The following is a 25488-nucleotide window of genomic DNA, read 5'->3' on the forward strand; positions in this document are numbered from 1 at the left end:
ATGACCTCCCAACTCCTGTATACAATACGCTGACCAATAAAGGAAAGCATACAAAATGCTGCCTTCATTATCCTATCTACCTGCGACTCCACTTTCAAGGAACTATGAACCTGCACTCCAAGGTCTCTTTGTTCAGCAACACTCCCTAGGCCCTTACCATTAAGTGTATAAGTCCTGCTAAGATTTGCTTTCCCAAAATACAGCACCTCGCATTTATCTGAATTAAACTCCATCTGCCACTTCTCAGCTCATTGGCCCATTTGGTCAAGATCCTGTTGTAATCTGAGGTAACCCTCTTCGCAGTCCATTATAACTCCAATTTTGGTGTCATCTGCAAAATTACTAACTGTTCCTCTTATGCTCGCATCCAAATCATTTATTTAAAAGATAAAAAGTAGAGGACCCAGCACTGATCTTTGTGGCAGTCCACTGGTCACAGGCCTCCAGTCTGAAAAACAACCCTCCACCACCACCCTTTGTCTTCCACCTTTGAGCCAGTTCTGTATCCAAATGGCTAGTTCTCCCTGTATTCCATGAGATCTTACCTTGCTCACCAGTCTCCCATGGGGAACATTGTCAAATGCCTTACTGAAGTCCATATAGATCACATCTACTGCTCTGCCCTCATCAATCCTCTTTGTTACTTCCTCAAAAAACTCAATCAAGTTTGTGAGACATGATTTCCCATGCACAAAGCTATGTTGACTATCCCTAATCAGTCCTTGCCTTTCCAAATACATGTACATCCTGTCCCTCAGGATTCCCTCCAACAAGTTGCCCACCACCGACGTCAGGCTCACTGGTCTATAGTCCCCTGGCGTCCTTACGACCCTTCATAAACGGCACCACATTAGCCAATCTCCAGTCTCCCAGCACCTCACCTATGACTATCGATGATAGAAATATCTCAGCAAGAGTCCCAGTAATCACTTCTCTAGCTTCCCACAGAGGTCTAGGGTACACCTGATCAGGTCCTGGGGATTTATCCAGCTTTACCCGTTTCAAGACAACCAGCACTTCCTCCTGTGTGATATGGACCTTTTGCAAGATATCACCATCTATTTCCCTACAGTTTATGTCTTCCATATCCTTTTCCACAGTAAATACTGATGCAAACTACTCATTTAGTATCTCCCCCATTTTCTGTGGCTCCACACCAAGGTCGCCTTGCCCTAGTTACCCTTTTGTCCTTAATGTATTTGTAAAAACTCTTTGGATTCACCTTAATTCTGTTTGCCTAAGCGATCTCATGTCCCCTTTTTGCACTCCTGATTTCCCTCTTAAGTATACTCCTACTTCCTTTGTACTCTTCTAAGGATTCACTCGATCTATCCTGTCTGTACCTTACATGTGCTTCCTTCATTTTCTTAAACAAACCCTCAATTTCTTTAGTCATCTAGCATTCCCTATACCTACCAGCCTTTCCTTTCACCCTAACAGGAATATGCTTTCTCTAGAGTCTTGTTATCTAATTTCTGAAGGCTTCCCATTTTCTAGCCATCCCTTTACCTGTGAATATCTGTCCCCACTCAGCTTTCGAAAGTTCTTGCCTAATACCGTCAAAATTGGCCTTTTCTTCAATTTAGGACTTCAATGTTTAGATCTGGTCTATCCTTTTCCATCACTATTTTAAATGTAATGGAATTAGGGTCGCTGGCCCCAAAGTGCTCCCCCATTGACACCTCAGTCACCTGCCCTGCCTTATTTCCCAAGAGTAGGCACATCCACATACTGAATCAGAAAATTGTCTTGTACCCACTTAATAAATTCCTCTCCATCTAAACCTTTAACACTATGGCAGTCCCAGTTTATGTTTGGAAAGTTAAAATCCCCTACCATAACCATCCTATTATTCTTACAGATAGCTGAGATATCCTTGCAAGTTTGTTTCTCAATTTCCCTCTGACTCTTAGGGGGTCCATAATACAATCCCAATAAGGTGATCATTCCTTTCTTATTTCTCATTTCCACCCAAATAACTTCCCTGGATGTATTTCCGGGAATATCCTCCCTCAGCACAGCTGTAATGCTATCCCTTATCAAAAATGCCACTCCCCATCCTCTCTCGCCTCCCTTTCTATCCTTCATGTAGCATTTGTATCCTGGAACGTTAAGCTGCCAGTCCTGCCCATACATGAGCCATGTTTCTGTAATTGCTATGATATCTCAGGGCATGGTTAGGAACATGGGACTAAGTTCATCTGCCTTCCCTGTTATGCCCCTTGCATTGAAATAAATGCAGTTTAATTTATTAGTCCTATCTTGTCCCTGACTGTTTGACTCGCTTCTGTTCTCAACTGTCCCAGTCTCAGATTGATCTTTTTCCTCACTATCTCCCTGGGTCCCACTGCCCCACCTTACTATTTTAAATCCTCCCAAGCAACTCCAGCAAATTTCCCTGCCAGTATGTTAGTCCTCTTCCAATTTAGATGCAATCCGTCCTCCTTGTACAGGTCACTTCTACCCCAAAGGAGATTCCAATAATCCATAAATGTGAATCCTTCTCCCATACACTAGCTCCTCAGCCATGCATTCTTCAGCTCTATCCTCCTGTTCCTGCAATCACAAGCTCGTAGCACCGGGAGTAATCTAGATACTACTACTCTCGAGGACTTCCTTTTTAAATTTCTGCCTAATTCTCTGTAATCTCCCTTCAGAAACTCAACCTCTTCCCTTCCTATGTCGTTGATTCCAATGTGGACAATGACCTCTTGCTGGCCCCTCTCCCCCTCCGTGAGAACATTCTGCACCCTCTCTGCGACATCCTTGATCTTGGCACCAGGAAAACAACACACAGTTCTGATTTTTCTCTGCTGGCCACGGGAACGTCTGTCTGTACCTCTGACTACAGAATCCCCTAACACAATTGATTTCTCGGAACCCGACGTACCCCTCGTTGCATTAGAGCCAGTCTCAACATCAGAAACTTGGCTGTTCATGCTACATTCCCCTGAGAATCCATCACCCTCTACATTTTCCAAAACAGCATACCTGAAATGGGTATATCCACAAAAGACTCTTGCACTAGCTGCCAACCTTTCCGAGAGTTAACCCATCTTTGTGACTGTACCTGAGACTTTACCCCCTTCCTATAACTGCCATCCTATAACATACTCTTGCTGTTGCAAATTCCTCATTGTTTCTAACTGTCTCTCCAAACCGCTCCATTCGATCTGATAAGATTCGCAGCCAACAGCATTAATGGCAATTACTTACGTGGCAGGTCCAGCTAAGTTTGTAGTGAATAGTGATTCTGGGGAGTGCAGTGATCTCAAGTGAAGTTAATCAGAATCTCTTTTTGTTGGAGTTGCTCATCACTGAAGATCTGTTTGATATAAAACTTATTTTGTATGTTTTAGCCCAAACTTGAATCTTGTCCGTGTCTGGCAAGTGGCAAGTTGCAAGTGAAACTGAACATTAGATTAGATTAGATTACTTACAGTGTGGAAACAGGCCCTTTGGCCTAACAAGTCCACACTGTCCCTCTGAAGAACAACCCACCCAGACCCATTCCCCTACATTTTACCTTGCATTGAAATAAATGCAGTTTAATTTATTAGTCCTATCTTGTCCCTGACTGTTTGACTCGCTTCTGTTCTCAACTGTCCCAGTCTCAGATTGATCTTATTCCTCACTATCTCCCTGGGTCCCACTCCCACCACCCCCCCTCACCCCCCCCCTCACCTAACACTATGGGCAATTTAGCATGATCAATTCACCGAATCTGCACATCTTTGGACTGTGGGAGGAAACCGGAGCACCCGGGTGAACCCGGGTCTCTGGCGCTGTGAGGCAGCAGTGCTAACCACTGTGCCACCCAAAAAATTTTCTCTGTACTTAGGTACATGTGACTGCAATAAATCAAATCTATGGACATGATAGGAGGAAGGAAACCAGAGCACACAGACACAGGAAGAACACATAAACTCCACAGTTACCTGAGGCTGGAATCGAACCCAGGTCCCCAGTGCTGTGATGCAGTAGTGTTAACCACTGAGACACCATATCACCATATCACATGCACGGTCATCAGGACATGTTACTGTTTCTGATCTTATGATGGAAGCAAGGTACTTGTTGAAGCATGTGTCTTTCATATTCTCCATGTTCAAAAGCAATCTTTTTTTAGGCATCAAGTGAAGGTCGGATGTTTTTCCAGAGAGGATAAATGAAGTGGCATAGCTTTAGGACCATTTTAAGTATCTTCCTGTGTTTGGTTGAAAGGCAACAAAGGCATAGACCTCAGAAAATATGACACCTGTAAGTTTCTAATATAAGTTAGATTGGGGGTCAGAAAAGTCAGGTAATAGCACGCTTTCAACAGTCAAGGATAAATCTATGTAAAGCAGTCGTGGTAATAATTGTGTTTTGCTTTTAGGCAACATTTTACTCTGCTGGAAAAAACTACTTGTTGAGAATGTGCAATGGTAAGTCGTTATTGATCAGCCATTCTAAACTTGACTCTGCTATTTTACAGTTAAATTCTTGTATAAATAAGATCTACTTGGTGTTATCTTCAGGCATTGTTGAAAGAACTTCTTAAAACAAATACTTTGTCCTTCTACAGAAAGGCAATTTTCTAAATGCAGCAGCCATTTCAACTAAGCCTTTACCTTCAAATATGTGTAAATGGGATAGTGTGCCTCAAAGCTAATGCTTATTCTTGAACTATGATATCTTGCACAAGGCAGTAAATGAGATGCCAGTCACTAAAAGACTGTCTGGCAGTTGTGTTAAGACTAAAACTAACAGATAATTTATTTTACAAGAACATATAGAAGATGCAGTGACAGCTGATTACAATTAGTGGGCTGTCCACATAACTTTTCTCGTGCCGAACACAAGTAATAACTTCTGCCTTATCATTTATCCTGCTGTAAATTCATTCAAATAGTGGAAGGCTATTACATTCTCCACAGCTCTGAATTTAAGTAAGTGAGACTGAATAATTCTATATCTAAGTAAACCATGAATCAAATGTATTTAAACTGAGTAGCAGGAGACTTCACAAAATTAAAATGAAATATTTTCACAACTTTAAACCTAGTTAAAATTATGAATATCTCAAATTTTGTTTTTTTTAATTCCTTTGGACACTGTAGATGTGAGGAATTTTTTTCCTCAAAATTGTGGATTCATAAGTACTTGAATGTGTAAATCTCTACTGTAATAAGTAAATGAATTCTAGGACTTGATTTAAAGTGGTTTTGGGTTAACTGTGGATTTTGCAAAATCAGTGGTTCGAGCTTTTAAAATAATTTATCCCTGTAAAATATAAATCTCTATTTTCTTGCTCTGTTTTCTAAGTCTCCAACACCATTATGTAACGAACTCAGTTGTCATGAGACCCCACTTAACTACCATGTCCAAGGAGGGTTTTCATTAGGGAACATACATTTTGTTTATTTATTGCATCGTGTATGCACTACACCCTCAGTCCGAGATGGTTGCATTTGCCTATTCCTCAATATAATGGGTAAAACTACATAGTTCTTTAAAACCTCAGATTATTTTAATTTCATATGTTATATTTCTGCAGTCTCAAGTGTGTACCAGAATTAAGGATCATTTTTAATCTTATAACCGGCCATCTGAAAAATGCTTTCAAGCCTGTCTTTTTCCGTAATTAATTGGCTGCATTGGTATACATAAGGGTATAGTACACAGAAGCATTGTCGGTTGCGTGAAACTTAGCTGCAGAACCTAAGTATGAATTTCAGATTCCTTTAGCCATGGAAACCCACAATTCATTAAGCACAGTATTGGAATTTATATGCCATATGTAGCACAGAAACAACTGACAAGTCTATGTCCTGTTTATACTTCACTCAAGCCTCTCCCCATTTTTTCTCCTCTGAGTGAACTATTCCCTCTCTCTCATACTTGTTGAGCTTCACCTTAAATGAATGTCCAATATTTCCCGTGCCACATTATTCTTCTGAATTTCTTATTTCTTGGTGAATGTTTGATATTCATGTCCTCTAGTTATGCTTTTTGTAAAAAAGGTAATTTTCTCTCTATACTCGCACTGTCAAAAGCTTTGTAATTTTTCATACTTTTGTACTTCAGCCTTTTTTCAAGACAAAAGTGATCCAACTTGCCAGTCTTTAGTCAATAGATATACCCACTGATTTGTGGTGTCATGTTTGCAAATTTTCTCTGCACCCTATTCAGTGCATCTATGTTTACTTCTTCTGCTAGCTTACTTTTTCCAATATTCTCTTCTTTGGCCTCTGACTATTGATGTGGCCTCCTCCAGATTATTTTGACCTCCATATGGCACAATTGAAATCTATAATTTTATGCATTCTTTGTGCCCTATTTACAACATGCTACTCTCTTATAGTATTTTAGAGTCAGGAGCATTAGGTTAATTGTATTGTGCTATTTGCTATTTGAACTCCCCTTTTTCAAATGTAATTCTTTGGCAACTAGAAATTGTCACAATCTTTTCTGATGCAGGTATAATTAAATTGGTCCATACTCATCAAATGCAGATTGGTAGTAGAAGCATGGGTTAAATGCACATTGCTGATACCTTTCCTACCTTAATTGTGTCCCTTGACTTCTGCTACTCCAACATGATGTTTCTTGTTATTGGTGGCTAGAATAATTGCGAACTCTCTCAACTCTATTATTGAATGATGAATGTTAAACAAACTTGTGACATTGATTCATACACAGAATTAAATCCCCACCCCAACTTTCTGGAGATTCTGAACTTCTACCAGTTGCAGGATTTTCAAGACCATCTTTGTAACTGCTGTCTTTTCACTTGATGCCTTTTGCTGTCATAATGACAAGTCACATAATGAAGTTGAGAGTGCATGGCTTCATCTCTATTTCATAATATTACATGCTAGAGTTCCAACTGTTTTTTTCTGTTGTCATGCTTTTTTTTATGTTTTCCACTAAATCTAAATAATTTTGCAGATTTGCTGCGAAGACTTTCCAAATCACAAAACACTGTTTTCTGTGGAAGAATTCAGTTATTCTTGGCCAGATTGTTTCCTTTATCCGAAAAATCAGGTAAGAAATTAAAATAATTTCAAGGAAATTCTATTGCTACTCATTCACTTTTGATGTGGCGACTGTTAGGTCGAGTTTCTTCATGTGTTGGCCGTCTATCTATACACCATCTAGAGTTCCATAAAAGAAGTTCTGGAGTTGTTTCTCATTACATGTCTCTCAACAAAACTATGACCAGGATCAAGGTTTTCTGATTGGTGGTGAAGAGAGGACACTCAATGCTGACCTCAAAAAAAAGAGCCTGCAATCTCAATGGAGTAGTTTTCACATTTTCCGTCATTAATTTCATTCTGAATCCAGCTAGGAAGGATCTCCAACTTCTCGTAGCAGTGGTGCCTTCAAAAAGATCAAGTACCCAATCATATTAAAGAATTCTCACAGTCAGTCATGTTTTGAACTCAATTCCTCACTGTCTCACTGTTCCCTTTTTCTCCCCCCGCTACCTTTACAACCCAACTCACTGCCTGGCCTTGCCCTTTATCCCACCCTGTCCCCAATGTCTATCTGTCTCTCTCTCTCACAATCCCCTTTCTTGTCCCTCCCCTTCATTCCCTGCCACCATTAGAAATTTCCTCAAAAAGCACTATTACAGTTAAATGTCTTGTCACCCGTTCCAGTCTCTCCTCTTGGCATGGCGTCTATTTCCCTTGCTCGCATTTGTGATGCACATTGTGTCTTTTATTAAAATGTTCCTTTTAATAGTGATGGTTGTGATTGTTTAATGAAAATAAGAAAGAAAATATCTACATCATCTTCAACCTTCCCACAAGCAGCCTGTACAAACCATAGAACCCTTATAATATGGAAACAGGCCATTTGGCCCAACAAGTTCACACCGAGCCATTTCTCCTACCCTATTATTCCATATTTACCCCTGACTTATGCACCTAACCCCCACAACCCTGAACACTATGGGCAATTTAGCAAGGCCATTCACCTAACCTGCACATCTTGGATTGTGGGAGGAAAATGGAGCACCTGGAGGAAACCCATGCAGACACTGTGCAAGCTATCCCATCTGCAACCTGAGCAACTCACTTTGTAGCCTTAAAGGGAACCATGTGTGCACTTCATGACTAACTAAACAGCAAGGTTTCCATTTGTATAATGTTCCACTAATTATAAAGCAGAATGGCTGCCATGAGCCGAGCTATCGAATGGAAGGTTCACAGTTGTATCATTGAAGAAACCTAGATTTATACGCTCAATTTGATGTCCAGAGAACAATGTAAGCTCTTAGACTAATTCCTTTTGGATTACAATTACTTATTATGCATGTACATGTGTCAGCCGTGTTGTACATAACCAGGAACCATAAATGACAAAAGATGTTTATGGGGTAATTAATAGAGGAGCATTATTGGCCAGGGGCAAGTGCTGTGGGATCTTTGGCAGGCAGGCTTTCATTTTAATCTGTCATCTGAAGATTGGGATGTCATGAATGCAGTACTTCTGTACTGCAATATCTACAGGTTGTCAAGTGGATCGGTATCTAATCATGGAAAACAAAGAATGGTTACAGCACAGGATGAGACCATTTTCCCCACAAATCCTTTTTGGTTCTCTGGAAGAGCAACTCACTCAGTCCCATTCCATGGAGTTTTCCTCATAGCTCTGCGCATTTATCACTCCAGTCCAGTTTTAAAGGGATCGATTGAATCTGCCTCAACCACACTCAAGCAACACCTTCCAGGGCCAGCTACTCATGGATATAAAAGTATTTTCTCATGTAGTTGTTGCTCCTTATAAAAATGAGCATGAATGCTTGATACAAGTTGTCAATCCTGCCAACAGGAGCAGTTTCTCTTTGACTACTTTGTCCAAACTTTTTGTAATTATCAAATCTGCAGTTTAATTATCATTTCTCCAAGGAGAACAACCCTGTTTCTCCAGGTTGTCCATGTGACTAAACTCCTTATCCCTGGAATCATTCCTGTGATTTTCTGTGCAGTCTCAAAACCCTTCATAAAGTTCAATGTCCAGAACAGGACACAGTATCCAGATTGAGGTTGAACCAATGTTCTAAATCGCTCAAACTGCATGAGTCTTTTAACTTCGGAAGTGAGGGAGTGCCACCAATAGATCCAAGCTGAAAATTTAAACTCAACGAAGAGAAAATAATAATTTACCTATTTTTATTTTGTAGCCATCTTTCTCTAATTTATTCAGTTGATTTCTGCTGAGAGTGATAGGATTTTTTTAAAAATTTGGTTTCAGTCAATAAATTTTCCTCCAATTTATAAAGAACGTTAATCTTGGAGGATCCATTCTTATTTGTTTTGCATTCCTTATGAAATATTTTTCAGTAGAGCGTGCATCTCAAAAATTATCTTCAAAACTATAGTGAAGTAATGATTTTTGGTGCCTTATGCAGTATATTCTACCTGCGTCCCTTCCTACTCCAGGAGTTCAAACTTGCTCTCTTCTTTCAAATAAGTTCACTGCTTCATTCTCAAAGTTAGCTGTCAAAGTCTACAATTTTATGTAATATGTTTCTTACTCTCTGTGCATATATATAACATACACAAACACACACGCAAATATACATACATACATGTGGCGATTGCTTTTGTGTTAAGGTGGTACAATTTGCCTCTGTGGTTATCATAGTTCCTCTGTTGTCAGCTGTGAGCAGTTTTTTTTTAGATTAGACTTAGTGTGGAAACAGGCCCTTCGGCCCAACAAGTCCACACTGACCCGCCGAAGCGCAACCCACCCATACCCCTACATTTACCCCTTACCTAACACTATGGGCAATTTAGCTTGGCCAATTCACCTGACCCGCACATCTTTGTGACTGTGGGAGGAAACCGGAGCACCCGGAGGAAACCCACGCAGACACGGGGAGAACGTGCAAACTCCACACAGTCAGTCGCCTGAGTCGGGAATTGAACCCGGGTCTACAGGCGCTGTGAGGCAGCAGTGCTAACCACTGTGCCACTGTGCCGCCCACAAAAGCATCTGGTTTGATTTTTTGTGGGTGGTCTTAGGCTTTTTTTTGTTCGTGGATTCCTATTGCCTGCTTTCTCTTCCCTATGCTCATCATGTTTCATATATAAACATTTTTGATTTCTCTTCTCATAGAGTCATACAGCACAAAAGTAGACCCTTCGGCTAATTCATCTGTGCTGACCAAGTTTTCTAAACTAACCTAGTACCACTTGCCTGCATTTGGCCAGTATCCCTCCACACCTTTCCTATTCACGTTCAAAATGTGTTTTAAAAGTTGTAACTGTACTTGCATCTACACTTTCACTGGCAGTTCATTCTATATATGAACCACCCTCTGTTAAAAAGTTGGACCTCAGATCCCTTTTAATCTTTCTCCTCTTACCTTAAAAAAATGCCCCTTGTTTTGAACTCCCCCACCCTAGGTCAAAGACCTTTGCTGCTCACCTTATCTATACACTTCATGATTTTACAAACCTGTATAAGGTCACCCCTCAACCACCTCTCCAGTGGGGGAAAAAAAATTCCAGATGATCCAGTCTCTCCCTATCACTCAAACTCTCCAGTCCCAGCAATATCCTGGCAAATTTTTCCTAAATCCTCTCCAATTTAATAATAATCTTCCAATAGTAGGGTGACCAGAACTGTCCATAGTACTCCAAAAGTGGCCTCTCTAACATCCTGTATAACCTCAACGTGACAACCCAACTCCAATACCCAGTGGCCTGAACAATGAAAGCAAGCATGCCAAACACCTTTTTAACCACCCTGTCTACTGTGATGCAACTTTCAAAGAACTCAGCTTGCTTATTTCTTTTACCTTGTGATTTGTTTTTTCAAAAAAAATCTTCCATTTCTTTGACTTTTAATTTAGCTCTTTGAATTTTCACACTCACTCATCTCTGGTTCATTCTTTGTTTGAACTTGAGCATGTTCCTGTATTTAAGTCCTGTTTGTTTTGATATCTTTCTGCTTAGACCATAGTGTTGCTTCTTGTACTTTTAGCCTGCCCTTGGTGCTGCTGACTTCATGGCAGCTCCTCCAACAGCATAAACCTTGATATTTTGATATCAGAAGTTTGGATGGTAAAAGGAAACAATACCAAGTTCTTTTGACCTGAGAATGAAGGCTAGACATGGTGCGAATCTCTCTGCTCAGTAAACTCTCCAGACCGGGAACTTTATCAGATTTGTCTCCAACAATCAACATGCAAAGAAAAAGATTTTTATAGCTATACCATAGAACTTGCTGCAATGATCACAGGTTTAGAAGTGTGGATCTAACTAACTGTAATTCTGTAATGTGTTTATTTTATTTCAGGGCTTAATTTGCAAAGTCAGTTTAACCTGGAAAATGTCACTGTGTTTAACACTAACGAACAGGATAGTACACTGGGGCTGAAGGTGAGTTTATTGGAGTTTACTACAAGTGCGAAAGTCATATTGAGCTATATACCACTAAATATTTTTGTTTTTTTGTATGATTAATAATTTTCATGTATTTTGAGAATTTTCAGCACACTGAAGATAGAGAGGATGGAATGGAAGTTGAAGAAGGAGAAACAGGCGACGAGGAGCCAACTACAACTTGGTGAAGATCTTTTCATTAGCCTTGGAGGAGTTCAGAAATGCTTAGCTATAATCAATGCATGTGTATTTAAACTTAATTTATATAAATGTTGTTGAGAACATTGACTGGTGCTGCACTGAGATTTCTGTTTGGCTCAACTGGTGCTGTTGGTGCTCTGTGCCTACCTCTTCTGTTCTTATGACATATAATTCATCTGCATATTCTTCCAATCATTTCTCCCAACTAAGTTCCAACTAAACAGCAATGATGTCTTTAATTTTCATGTTTAATTATAAATTAATAAATTTTAAATTACATGTATGGGCCCATGAAGCAAAAGTAGAAGAAAAGCACAAAGGTATAAAGCTCATTTGAAGAATCAGTGTAAGGAGGCAGTGCAGTGCAGACCTTCTTTGCACTCACGGTTTTTGATTCTGTAAAGTCAACAGTTAGGAACTGGAGTAGGCCATTCAACCCTACGAACCTGCAGTGCCATGGTTGATCATCTATCTCAAAACCATATTCTTAGGCTTTTCCAGATCAGTTGCTGTCGTTAGTATTTAGATATCAATGCCTTCTTTGGACTTAGTGAAGAACTGACCTTCACAGCTTTCAAGGAGAGATTTCCAAAAATCTACCACTCTCTGTTGGAAAAGTTCCTCCTCCTCTTAGTTCTGTATGGCGTATCTTTTATTTTGAAACTTGTTAAGATCCAAGAAGGACCAAGACCTTTTACAGCAGGAACTTTATTCTGAAGGTGTTTACCATGAAGACAGCAGTTTCCCCTCCAAGTTGGCCAATTTTGTCGTCATTGTTAATATGATTAGATGCTAAAAGTGAAAGTCCACTATACTTGCACAAATATGCAATATTCATCCTCTTTTACGTCAGAGGTCCCTGCAAACTAAACAATGCCTACAATCATATGTGCAAAACCAGGTAATACACTCTGGAGGATGTTGATTCCTGTGTTCTTTCAGCACTTGAGTGTCATTTCTCTCCAGAATCGAAACATCTAGAGTGTTCTTTGAACAGTCTATAAATGAATCCATTTTGTTCTTTTTTTTGAAAAGCAAACTGCTTCTTACTATCCAACAGTCACCTTCAACTCTCAGCTCTGTTTCATCCAAAAATGATTAAAAAAAAGAAAAACAGCAAGGGTTATAGCAACTTGAATCTGAATAGTCCAATGTGTAACAATTACCAGGTACTTTTTTGACCCAGGATCTACATGCATCTGGAGGTAGGTTTGCCTAACTGAAAACGTGACATTCAACTTGTCCAGCATGTAGGTAATTGATTAAAAGCAAAGGATACTGCTTGGCAGTCGCGAGTATTGTGCTTGAAAAGCACAGCAGGTCAGGCAGCATTCAAGGAGCAGGAAAATCGACGTTTTGGGCATCAAGAACGAGGCTTGTGGGCTGGGGGGCTGAGATAAATTGGGGTTGGGGGGCTGGGGCTGGGGGGACAATAGTTGGGAATATGATAGGTAGATGAAGGTGCATAGATTGGAAAGGAGAGCGGAGCAGACAGGTCAGAAGGAAAATGAACATGTCAAGAGGGCAGTGCTGAGTTGGAGGCTTGGGACTAGGATAATGTAAGGCGGAGGGGAAATTAGGAAGCTGGTGAAATCCACATTGATCCCGTTTGATTGCAAGGTGGAAGATACTGCTCAGCACTTAGTACCAGATTAGTACTGACTTTAAAATCACACAGATGTGTACTGATCCATCTTTCTTCATCAGTGGTATAAGTGTGGCCCAGTCACACTCATTTTGAATTCAAGGACTGCTGTCTTGACCAGCATCTCTCATTTTGCCTTAACCTTTGTCTGATTGCAGAAGACACTGATTTAGCCTTGAAATATTTTGCTTGATTCTCATTCTTGATTTTCAATTTGTCTGAGATCTTTTCCATGCTTTCCAGATCCCTGTGGAAAACAATGGCATATTTCTTTAGAATTTTGCAATATATCGGTCTCAGATTCTCATAATCTGACAAGCTGTTTGGTTCAGCGCAACTGAGTTTGATTTTCTCCAACTATGTTCTTCTCAATAATTTTGCAAAATTTCCTTTGGTAATGTTTCTGGATAGATGTTCAGTCTGACCATGTAACTGAACAACCGAAATGATACAACCCCTTAAAGATACCACTTCGCTTGCATATGTTCTTGGTGCAGTTTTGAAGCACAATGTGGTTCAGATGTTTCTGATATACTTTTTCAGGTATCAATGAAACAGTCACTCTGCTGTCTACTGCCATTCATACTAATTTGACATCCAGTAAGGGAGTGTCCCAGTATTGATTGCTGTCACCAGCAATAGCCAATGTGTTTAATAATAGATCCTCTTTAGATTGAATGTCTGGGCTTTTCTCAATCCCTTTATGTACCATGAAGATTTTCTTCCATCTCTTTGATTTCTGTATTTTCACCGGATGTTGTTTATATTTCTTCCTCAAACACACCCTTTCAGTATGCCCTTCTGTACTGCAACTTCTGCATGTACTCCTTTATATCAGCAGTTTACTGCTGCATGACTTGTTTTACTGCACTGACAGCGGTTTTGAGTGTGCATTGGTGATCATCACTTAGCTGCCTTTTTGTGAACTCTCATGCTCGAGCTTAACTGTTGAGTTCCCTTGGATGCTTGTTCCAACAAGACTGATATATCCAGTGCTTCTTTTTAAGTCTATATTCCTTTCTGTTAGTAATCTCTTCTGGAATTCTTCACATCTTAAACCACACGCCAGTGTCTCTGATAGCATCATTTAAGACACAGAATTTTCAGAATTTCTTTAAAATTGCAGCAAACTGGGAGATAACTTCACTGTCGAGGTTGGTTGCCAAAGTCAAAAGTCACATGACACCAGGTTATAGTCCAACAGGTTTACTTGAAATGCCAAGCTTTCAAAGTGCTGCTCCTTCATCAGGTTAAGTCACCTGTTGAAGAAGCAGCACTTCGAAAGCTTGCCATTTAAAATAAACCTGTTAGACTATAACCTAGTGTCATATGACTTCTGACTTCATCAACCCTAGTCCACCTCTGGTACCACCACATCAAAGCTTGGTTGGATTTGTGGAATCTGTTCAGAAGTCACTAGTTTTTTTGTGAAAAATGGTTCTATAGAACTCCTATTATTTCCTCATAAGAAATAATACCATTCATAAAATAATACCCTCCCCAAACATCTTCCCTCAGTAATAACAGTCAGAAATGCAAGGACATGTATATCTGCTTCTATTTTAAAAATCAGACAACACCAGGTTATAGTCCAACAGGTTTAATTGGAAGAACACTAGCTTTCGGAATGACTTTCCTTCATCAGGATGAAGGAGCGTCGCTCCGAAAGCTAGTGTGCTTCCAATTAAACCTGTTGGGACTATAACCTGGTGTTGTCTGATTTTTAACTTTGTACACCCCAGTCCAACACCAGCATCTCCAAATCATGCTTCTATTTTGTTAGCTTGACCTAAATAATGTTTCTGTTCAGGAGTTCCAACTGTCTATGTTTTCATCATTAGAGCCAAACTTTCTGTCATAGTTTCTTCAAATGGGAAGAGCCTCTGTGTCACGGTGTACAGGACAGTCTCTATTATCCGAACGTCATTTTTCTGAATTTCAAACTATGTGAATAAGATCTCAAGATCACGTAAAAATGTTGTCCGAACAATCAGTTATCCAAACAGAATAATCATCGCCTGTCTCATTTGGATGATTGAGGTTGTTCTGTACGATGAAAGTGTTTGTACGATATTGCTTCTTTCCATTTAAACAAGATATTCCTAAGGCTCTATGCTCCTTTTCGAGTTTACATCCCTGGCTCAAAACATTTCCCTTGTGTAGAGTACTTGTTACAGTATTCCTCCACAGGATGGAGCATGTGGCGAGCTACTTCTCCATTGTTCACCTCTTCTTTGGAGTGGAGTCTTTTTTTAAAGCACTTTTTATTGCATTCTTGTCACCAGTTTTCTTCTGTTAAGCTTCAAGAAGGAGCAGGAGCTTTATTATGGAAATCTTAACTCTATAGGCAGCAAGATTAGACTAAGTTGTTTCATGCCTAAAATGGCTAATAATGTTGTGTTGTTGGACTCTTCCAGCAAAAGTAAATGCTACACAATTAGACTATGACCTGGTTCTCTATCCCACAGCCGGGATTCTCTTAGGGTTACATAAATTATTTTTAATGTGTAAAAGTCAGTTTAGTCTTCTTGTGTATTGCCCTTATAAGCTGTGATGTTTCATTCTTTGTTGATATATGTATTTTAAAATTTTTTTACAATCCTATTTCAAATTGTCTACTGGGTGTTAGATTTGAACCAGGCGATCAAATTTTTGTTCATTGCTTCTCCAGGGCTTGCATCCTAAATATTGTTCTGCTTTTGCCAGTTAGAGAGCTCTGATTTAATTGTTTCAGGTTGTTGCTTTAATGAGTGTTAACACTTACATTTTTGTTTTAACTAGCTCTGTTCCAATTGATTATAACTTATACCGGAAGTTTTGGTCACTTCAAGATTTTTTCAGAAATCCACTGCAGTGTTATGAAAAAATTTCTTGGAAGACATTTCTAAAGGTAAAATCTGTTCATGAACAAGATGCAACCCTGTCTCTTTTAAAAAGTACTCCTTTTGTTCTGCTTGTGTTCTTTGAAAACAAAACTTCTGCTCATTGGATGATGGTGTTAGATTGGTATAATTCTGAGAGGCCCTGGCAATTTGGAGGATGTAATGTATTTGTAATACCTGTGTCTGAATCTTGGAATTTTTCAAACTTCAGTTGGTCTGACAATCTGTGCAGAGTGAATGTTTCCTGTCGATAACTTTTAATAGAACTGGGGAATGTTAGAAATATTAAGGAGGTGAAATGGAGGGAGGGTAAGGAAAAGAATGCAAGGGACTGTCTGTGGTACTACACAAGACAGCACTCATTAGATAACAAACAATTTAGTAGTAATGAGACAGGCAAAGAAATAAAATAATTTCCCAAAGATGAATGGCAGTCCATGAGTGAAAACAAAACAATGTGAAATGTAAAGGAAGAAATTAAAGGTCAGGGTAAAGATTATGCTTTTTAATTGTTGAACTCGATGTCAAGTTCAGAAGGCTTGAAGTGTTGAATGGAATGATGAAGTATAGTTTCTCGAGCTTGCATTGAGCTTCGTTGAAGCTCTGTAGTACCAAGGCTAGAGATGTCAACATGAGCAAAAGGAGGAGAATTAAAATTATGGGCTGCTAGAGGCTTTTGGGTCATTCTTAGTGATTGGATGTGGTATTGTGCAAGATGGCTACCAAAACTGGTTTTTGGTTTCCCTAATGTTAAACAAACCACACTGAAGTAATAAAATATACCACTGAAATAAGTATCTGTAAATCACCTGGAAGGAGCGTTTGGATCTGTGGTCAGTGAGGAGTGAGTTGTAAAAATGCACTTTTAAAATTTCTTCAATAGGATGCGGGTATCAATGGTAATGCCAGCTTTTGTTGTCCATCCCCTATTTACTTTGAACTAAATGTTTGATAGGCAATTTCAGAAAGCAGTTAATAATGAGTCACATTGCTTTATGTCTAGAATCATGTAGGCCAGTCAGGGAAGGAATGTAGATTCCCTTTCCTAAAGGATATTAGTGAACCAGCTGGGGTTTTACGAATGTTTAGTTTCATGACTGTTACTGACACGAATTTGAATTTGCCATCTTTTTCTTCAATTTTTTTTTGTTGAATTCAAATTCCACCAGCTGCCGTGATGAAATTTAAACTATTGTCCCTAGATCATTAAGCTTCGTCTCTGGATTAATAATCCATTGACATCGTCACAATGTCTTTACCTCCCTTTTGCTTATCTTCTGCTGGCGTGGAAATCAGCAGTAGGAATATTGGGAGTGACAAAGTAGAAGACCAGGATGTCACAGAGGAAGAGAGTGGGTCTAGGAAATTGCTAGTGAAAAGTAAGAAAATGGCAGACATATTGAACCAGTATTTTGCATTGTTTATTACTCGAGAGTAGTGGTGCCTAATCTATCACCCATCGGACTGTGGAGCTGAAATAATCCTCACGCGTATATCCTTGTGCATAAATCTCAAAATGATAGTGTTCAGATGCAGAGCATTATTAGGAACACCAATAGGATATTGCAAGGGGATTTGAATACAGAAATAGGGAGATTATGCTCAGTTATACAGGGCAGTGGTGAGACCAAATCTGGCATTTTGTACACATTGGTATTGGTCTCATTATAGCCTTGGTTCAAACATACACGATAGAGCTGATTTCCAGAGGTGAGGTGAGAGTGACAGCCCTTGACATCAAGGCTGCATTCAATCAAGTTTGGTATCAAGGAGCCCTGACAATACTGGAATCAATATGTATCGGGGTCAAAACTCTCCGGTGGCTGGAGTCATACCTGACAGTAGGCAGTTAGTTGTGGCTGTTGGCCGTCAGTAATTTCAGGACATCTCTGCAGGAGTTCCTCATGGTAGAGTCCTCGGCCCAACCATCTTAAGATGTTTCATCAATGACCTTCCTCCATCATAAGGTCAGAAGTAGGGATGTTCGCTGATTGCGCAGTGTTCAGCATTATTCATGACCCCTCGGACACTGAAGCATTCCATGTTCAAATGCAACAAGATCCAGACAATATCCAGGCTTGGGCTGACAATTGACAAGTGATTTTGTAACACACAAATGCCAGCTATGACCATCACCAATAAGAGACACTCTAACCACTGTCCCTTGACATTCAGTGGTGTGACCATCACTGAATCTCCCGCTGTCAACATCCAGGGTGTTATCATGGACCGGAAACTCAACTGGACTCAACACATAAACACTGTGGCTACAAGATCAGGTCAGAGGCTAAGAATATTGCAGCAAGTAACTTGCCTCCTGATTCTCCAAAGCCTGTCTACCATCAACAAGGCACAAGTCAGGAGTGTGATGGAATCCTCTCCACTTGCCAGGATAAGTGCAACCCCAACAAAACTCAAGAAGCTTAATACCATCCAGCTCAAAGCAGCCCACTTGATTAGCACCACATTCATAAGCATCTATTCCCTTCAGCATTGATGCTCAGTAGCAGCAGTGTGTAATATCTGCAAGATGCACTGCAGAAATTCGCAAAGGATCCTCAGACAGCATCTTCCAAACCCATGATTACTTCTATCTAGAAGGATGAGGGCAGCAGATATATGGGAACACCACCACCTGCAACTTTCCCTCTAAGCCACTCACCATCCTGACTTTGAAATATATTGCAGTTCTTTCACTGTTGCTGGGTCAAAATCCTGGAATTCCCTCCCTAATGGCACTGTGGGTCAACACGCAGCAGGTGGACTACAACAGTTCAAGAAGGCAGCTTACTATCTCTTTCTCAAGGGCAAATAAGGATGGCAAGCCAGTGACGCCTACATCCACAAATGAATAAAAAAAAACAAAGCAGCTTGACTTTGTTCTCCAGTGCCATACAATAAAAGTAGTGTGTACCATCTTCTGTATGCACTGCAGAAATTCACCAAGGCTGCTTTGACAGTACCAGCTGGAACAGCACTACCTGCATATTTGTCTCCAAGCAACTCACTATCCTAGCTTAGAAATATATCACCTATTCTTCACTGTCACTGGGTCAAATCTCTCAAACCTCAGCTGTGTTCCTTAGTTTTTAATGTTGCTAAAAGAGGAAGGACGCTCTCAGAATCTATATTGTCAAGTGCCTTCAGGATATTTTCAATAAGATCACTTCTCATTGTTCTAAATTTTTAATAGGTACAAGTCCAACCTGTTCACGCATTGTAACATAGACCTTTTATCCCAGGAATGAGTTGAGTGAGTCTTTTTTCTTAATGTGATTTTATCTTTTTACAATCAGCTGCCACAGTAACCTCGACAGCCAATGCCTTCAAGAGTTGGGTTTCACACATTTACCAGCTACGATAAGCATGCTGATTTTTCTTTGATAGTTATCTACAAAATCTGGTGAAATCTTGCATATCAACTTGGTGCTGCTACTGGTTGCATACAACATTTGTATTTGAGAGTATTGGGGCAAGTGCCCTAATAGAAAAGCAGCTGTGTTTGATGATGATGGTTGATCTGTAAATGAACAACCAATGGTATTGCTGTTGTGAACTAGCCACACAACCACCCGAAAAGTTTTAATATCTCCCCACTTCATGTTACTACATATTGTAGCCAGGCTGGGAATATTTCAGTAATTGGACATCTGATAAAATTACATGAACCTCACACGGTACTGAATTCTGATATGTACATTTAGAATTAAAGAGTGACCGCTCTTTGACCAAACATAAAGGTAGTTCTTTTGTAACATTATGGTTGCAATCTTGTGCAACCCTGTGTTATAGAAAGATCATGCTGTAGAAACCGTGCTTAAAATGTTGGCGATGTATTTGCCTTACAGCCAATACGTTTTAAAACGTTTGCTCTTTAGAAACATGTCCCCAATTTGTCAAGTGTGTTATAGCGAATTTGCGTTAACAAAGCATGCCTTATAGCGGAACGACCTGTACTCAGCTTGGTGCAGATGAAAAATAAATAATCATAAATTGTGTAATGATTTACTGAACATCATAACTAATTATTTAATTATGTGCAGTTTATATTGTCTTTCATTGTGTTCTGTCAATTCAGTTAATTTCAGGATGCAATCTGTGAAGAATCTGTGATACAAGAAGAATATCTCTGTAAAATATTTGATTCTGTATAATTGAATAATCTATACGTTAACCTTGATGCATACAAGTAATACAGTTTGATGGGTGTCTTTTTCCAGCAATAACTAACCTACTTATGTCAATTTACCTTATAGCATTCGGATGAGGTGTTGGATGTTTTCAGAAGCTACAAACTGGATGATATGCAGGCTTCAAAGAAAAAGCATGAAGAATTAAAACCTCCAGGGGAGGAACATGTTTACTTTGCAAAATTTTTGACGAGTGAAAAGGTATTTTTATTGAGAATTTTTCAGTGTCTTTGGTTTTACTGTTGCTTGAACGTACAAGTGATTGCTTTTATTAATGACTTTTTTTGTAGATCCCATAATCAAACTCAATTTTCTACTTAACATATTGTGTAGTAGATGCGCAACATTATTAAGCTAGCCAATTACAATGTATGTAATATGAAAGAAATTTCTTCGATTGCAAACACATTCTGTTTCTCAAAAATGGATAATTCAACGCAAATAAGTAAACATGACTTTGTCACATTTATTTATCTGTTAACCTAAACTTCAGAAGCAAACACATTTCACGAACCATTGAATAACAGGCAATTTTGTCATCATGCACAGTGTACTGCTGAGCAGTTCAGACTTGTGCTCATGCGATTCAAATTTGCAGCAAACGTCACAACCTAAAATCTGTTTAGTGTATCGCAAATGCACAAACTTGTGATTTCAGTCTCAGTAGTCATTTACAAATTGAAGACATAAAGGTGTAAAATTAAATAAAATGGTTATGAGTTGTTTTCCTGGTATTGTTGTTTGTAAGTACTCATCAAAACTTTTATTTAGTTAGCACCCAGAACAAGGCCCCCAATATCTTTCACAATCAATCATTCTAGCTTGGTTCTATTTCTGAGTCACTTCTGACTTCATTGTTTTCTTTGAGAATAAAAGGCAGCTTCCATTTTAATTCCAGGTGTTTCAGAATTGTGAGCGAAGGTAAATAAGTCTACCTGTTATTACAGCTGACTTTTTTTGAGAATGGCGAATGTAGCCTGGGAGTTAAATCTCTTTGGCTGTTGATGAATGAGATTGCATCATTATATCTCTGCATTTATGGAAAATAGTGTCAAGTTTCTAAATATTTACCTCTAAGAATGGTATAAAAGTTAAAATATATCTTTTGAGTTTCAAATTATGAAAAATGTTTCATACTAGGAATAAAAACCTTCTTTGAGCAGCAGGTTATTCTCAGTTATAGCAATAATGTGCTATACCAATGGATGCCATCAACCTTTCAGCCATCTTCCTCATATTTTCCACAATCATTTTGTGAGATGATTGCATGGAAAATTTGCTGCAACACAGTTGCTTGCTTGAATTCATAAAGTTTCACTTGCAAATTTACTGACTTTAATTTCTGTTTTGCTAGTTGATGGACCTACAGCTGAACGACAGCAATTTTAGACGGCATATCCTATTACAGTATTTAATATTGTTTCAATACCTGAAGGGTCAAGTCAAATTTAAAAGGTAACTTTTTCTGAAAATATGAATGTACAGCTGAGGCACTACTGCACAGTTATTAAGTTTGGTGCTGCATTTGAAAACATTTCCAAATTCTTCCAAGTAAACTTGTTTGTAGGATATCAACAAGAAATCAATAAGAAAATCAACATAACAAAGATATAAGTCATGAGATAGAGGGTAGATGAGACAAAAAAGACAACCTGTTGATGAAACATTACGTTCTGGTCTTAATTTGAAAATCCTGCATTTCTGAACAACTTCTTGATGTGCAAAAATGAGTATTTCATTAGTAAGGACATTACTGGCTGAGATGAATCAGTTTTTTCCTTGAGGGGAATAACTTTAAAGTTTATTTATTTAAGTAAACGTAAGTCTCAGGTAATGTATACCAGAGCTACTTGTAACCAGATCAGATAATTGAATATGAATTCCCTTGCTGAAAAGTGGAAAATGTTTTGCCTAGATTTAAAAAAAATCCCTACTACTGCTTCTAATTATCACACTATTTTACTACAACTGTTGGAAGTAAATGTGCGATTAAAGAAAAAGACACAATTCTGAAAATAAAATTGAGGGTCGTTTTTGCTTTATAAACTCATGGATAGTACGCAAATGATTGAGAGATGTCATTTATGACCTAGAAACTGCAGAGTGTGGTGCATCATCCCTCCCATCCCTCTCTAATAATTGTCTAGGCCATGATAAGGCTAAAATGTGACCAACATCTTATCCACTTTCCAAGATGTATTCAGAATATGTAACTCAAGCATCTTAGACTGACTTATGCAATGGGAAGTTAAATTAGTCTTACATTGGTGAGGAAGATGTTTAGTCCTATTATATAGGATGGTGGTGTTTGTGAAATAGTGAGTATTACTTGAATATGTGAATACCACTGTCTGCATCTGTTAAAAACCATTGTAAATGACATGTGAATTTGGTATAATTCTACTTCACAGTTCCTCTTGTGTGCTGACTGATGAACAATCTCTCTGGATTGAAGATACCACCAAAGCAGTTTATCAGGTTGGTATAAAGGAATTAATTGCTAAGTTGTACCATAACATCGAATTTTTTTTTTCTCTTTCTTCACAAGTTGTGATTTTCAAAAAAAAATACTCGCCGATATATGTTTTCATTAGTCTTTGCATGAATTGCTGAGATAATGCAGTCTAATAGAGAATTGGAAAAGATGTTTCTGTGCAATGTAAGTCCACCATATTGGAACTCTTTCCTTTGGTGTCTTTTACCCTGGTCTCATACCTATATTAATGTCTGTTCTCCAAGAATGAAACACCTGATTAGTACCACAGTTCAGCTCCAATTATATCAAACCAGGCAGGTGGTAGACAGAGCTTAGGGGTGCTGAGCTGAAATTGTGGATTGGGTATACTATATCATTTGTTACGCTTTCACCTGGATAACAATTCCAACCAGGGATTCAGAGTGGGTGGTTGAGTACTGTTGTGGTGCAATGGTGTTATCCCTGTCTTTGGGCTAGGAGCTCTTTGTTCAAGTCCCACCTGCTCCATAGATGTGTAATAACATTTCTGAGCAGGTTGATTAGAAAAGTAAGATTGGATGGTTACTTTCTCTGGATGTTTAAATGCTAGACTAGTTGCTGCAGTTAGATTTTAATCCCATACCCCTGATGCCGTTGAAGTGCAATTTAATTATCCATAAATGTTAGCTATCCATTGAAGTTCCCCATCCATTAATTATACAGACAGTTCCTGGGTTACGAATCAGTTCTATTCCTGTGTCCTAAGTAAGTCGATTTCTACACAAGCCACATTATAATACAGTACAATGTAAAATATCCATTTGTAAATCTGACCTGAACGTTCGCATGTCACATCCTTAAAATTAATAGTACTATGGGATCTTGTTCATAAGTAAAACGTTTGAAAGCAAGACACTACCTGTAAATAGTTCCACTGTACATTTAACCTTGAAATTAAGTTGTTATCCACTACAACATTGAAAGATATTCACTTGTCCCAAGTTGTAGTTTTATTCCAGGTAACTAGTGTCTTCCTGTCCTGAATGTACTTTTGGAGCTTGGGAAATTTAGAGAAGAAGCAAGTAAAAAGTACACTTATGGTTTCTCTGTTTTATATCGATTTAAAAGTTTTAAGGTAGTCTTATACTGTGGAGTTTCCAATTAAATCAAAATGCACTTCTCCCAGCAGAGTCATACTAAGAAATCTAGACATACTACAGCATCACAGATTTGTTACAGCTCAGAAGGAGGCCATCGGTCCATTGCATGCCTGCTAGTTATTCGTGCTATTTCTTCTCCCTTGTCCCTGTTATCCTGTACATTGATTTTCAAAGAACTGTCTAATTTCCTTTTGATTGCTTAATCCCCATTTTCAAGCAGTGCTTTCTGGACCTTAACCACTCACTGTGTGAAATTTACTAATTAATTTAAATTTGTGCTCTCTTGTTCTCAGTCCTTTCACTCACGGGACTGCCTCACTGTGGCTCTGTTCAGACCTCTCAAAGATTTAAAGGATATTCAAGAGTATTTAACCCTTAGGCCTGCCCTTCCTTGAACCAGATCTCAGTTATAGCCACAGTATGATACTTCCACTTGGAAACCTACAAGTGCAACTCACCAATTATCCTTTTTATAGTTTGTGCATTTATATACATGCATAGGAACTCTGATGTGGATTTTATTACTTTCTCCATTATTCTGACTCAACCTGGTAATTTATTATTCTCAATTCTAGTGCTGTCTATCTATCCCAGTATTCTTTACACCTTTGCACTCCTCTTATTGTTCTTTCCTTTTGCACACTCCTGTTGCATTACCTTAAACCTTTGCCAATAGTAATGGTCAGTAGACAAGCAGAAGGCTGAAAGAACATCGCAAGCCAGGCAGCATCAGAAGGTGGAGAAGTTGACATTTCGGGTATAACACTTCTGCTTGTCTGCTTTGGATTGCAGCATCTTCAGATTTTTAGCAGTGGTCAGACATCCTGCATGAAACTCAGTCTGAACCATCTAGTGTTTATAGGTCTAATCTGATCCAAGAGTCTAAAGCCTATATCAACTTTTCTCCGACACCAACTTTCCAACTACGTATTCATTTGTCTTGTCTTCCTATTTCTGTACTTACTGGAGTGATCCAGAAATTACTTTTTCATACCTCTCTTGGAAGCTCCATATTATTGAAGTACATATTGAGTTTATTAGGTCTTAATAAATGGTAATTACAAGTACTTTCATATTGATGTATAATTATAAATTAATTTAAAAAGCTGCGTAACATTACAGGCTAGTATTCCACAAGGAACTGAGGAAGAGTTTCTTCAAATTGAAATTGTCGTCCTGATAATGAAAAAGAATGCAAATGTAGTGTATTATCCCAGCAATAACTGCGTTTTTGCTTTACAACTTCTGATAATAATACGTACCAGTGGGGAGGGCACCATGTCACTTTGTTGCAGCTGGATGTATGACTTCTGCTAATCTGTTTGTTGTGGATGGTATTAGAGTCTGACAGCCAGACCTGACAATACTGAACCAAACTTTCTCAGATTGTGGGGTTCATAATGTTCCTAACAATTTGAGACTGAATCAGTTATCAGTTTTAAATTTCCTTGATATATTTTTGCTATCCAGAGATATTAATGGATATGATTCATGATAAATATACAGTCTTGGGTTGCAGATCAAGCAAAATTTCATTGAATGGCTGCACAGGCCCAAGGAGGTCCTTAGTC

General features: G+C 38.8%; 1 protein-coding gene across 3 annotated transcripts in view; it reads left to right on the top strand.

The window, feature by feature from the left end:
* thoc1 (THO complex 1) overlaps positions 1 to 25488 on the top strand; it is an 84374-nt gene that overhangs the window by 27619 nt on the left and 31267 nt on the right. For 2 of the 3 annotated variants that reach the window (XM_060824372.1, XM_060824374.1), the window contains exons 6-13: positions 4379 to 4427; positions 6934 to 7029; positions 11299 to 11381; positions 11486 to 11568; positions 16012 to 16120; positions 20369 to 20503; positions 21657 to 21757; positions 22714 to 22780. In XM_060824372.1, coding sequence (XP_060680355.1) covers positions 4379 to 4427; positions 6934 to 7029; positions 11299 to 11381; positions 11486 to 11568; positions 16012 to 16120; positions 20369 to 20503; positions 21657 to 21757; positions 22714 to 22780 — 723 coding nt within the window. The remainder of the gene's footprint in view (positions 1 to 4378; positions 4428 to 6933; positions 7030 to 11298; positions 11382 to 11485; positions 11569 to 16011; positions 16121 to 20368; positions 20504 to 21656; positions 21758 to 22713; positions 22781 to 25488) is intronic. The other variant, XM_060824373.1, reaches the window with a different exon arrangement.

The sequence above is a fragment of the Hemiscyllium ocellatum genome, chromosome 4 (genome assembly GCF_020745735.1).
Source record: "Hemiscyllium ocellatum isolate sHemOce1 chromosome 4, sHemOce1.pat.X.cur, whole genome shotgun sequence".
Lineage (NCBI taxonomy): Eukaryota > Metazoa > Chordata > Chondrichthyes > Orectolobiformes > Hemiscylliidae > Hemiscyllium > Hemiscyllium ocellatum.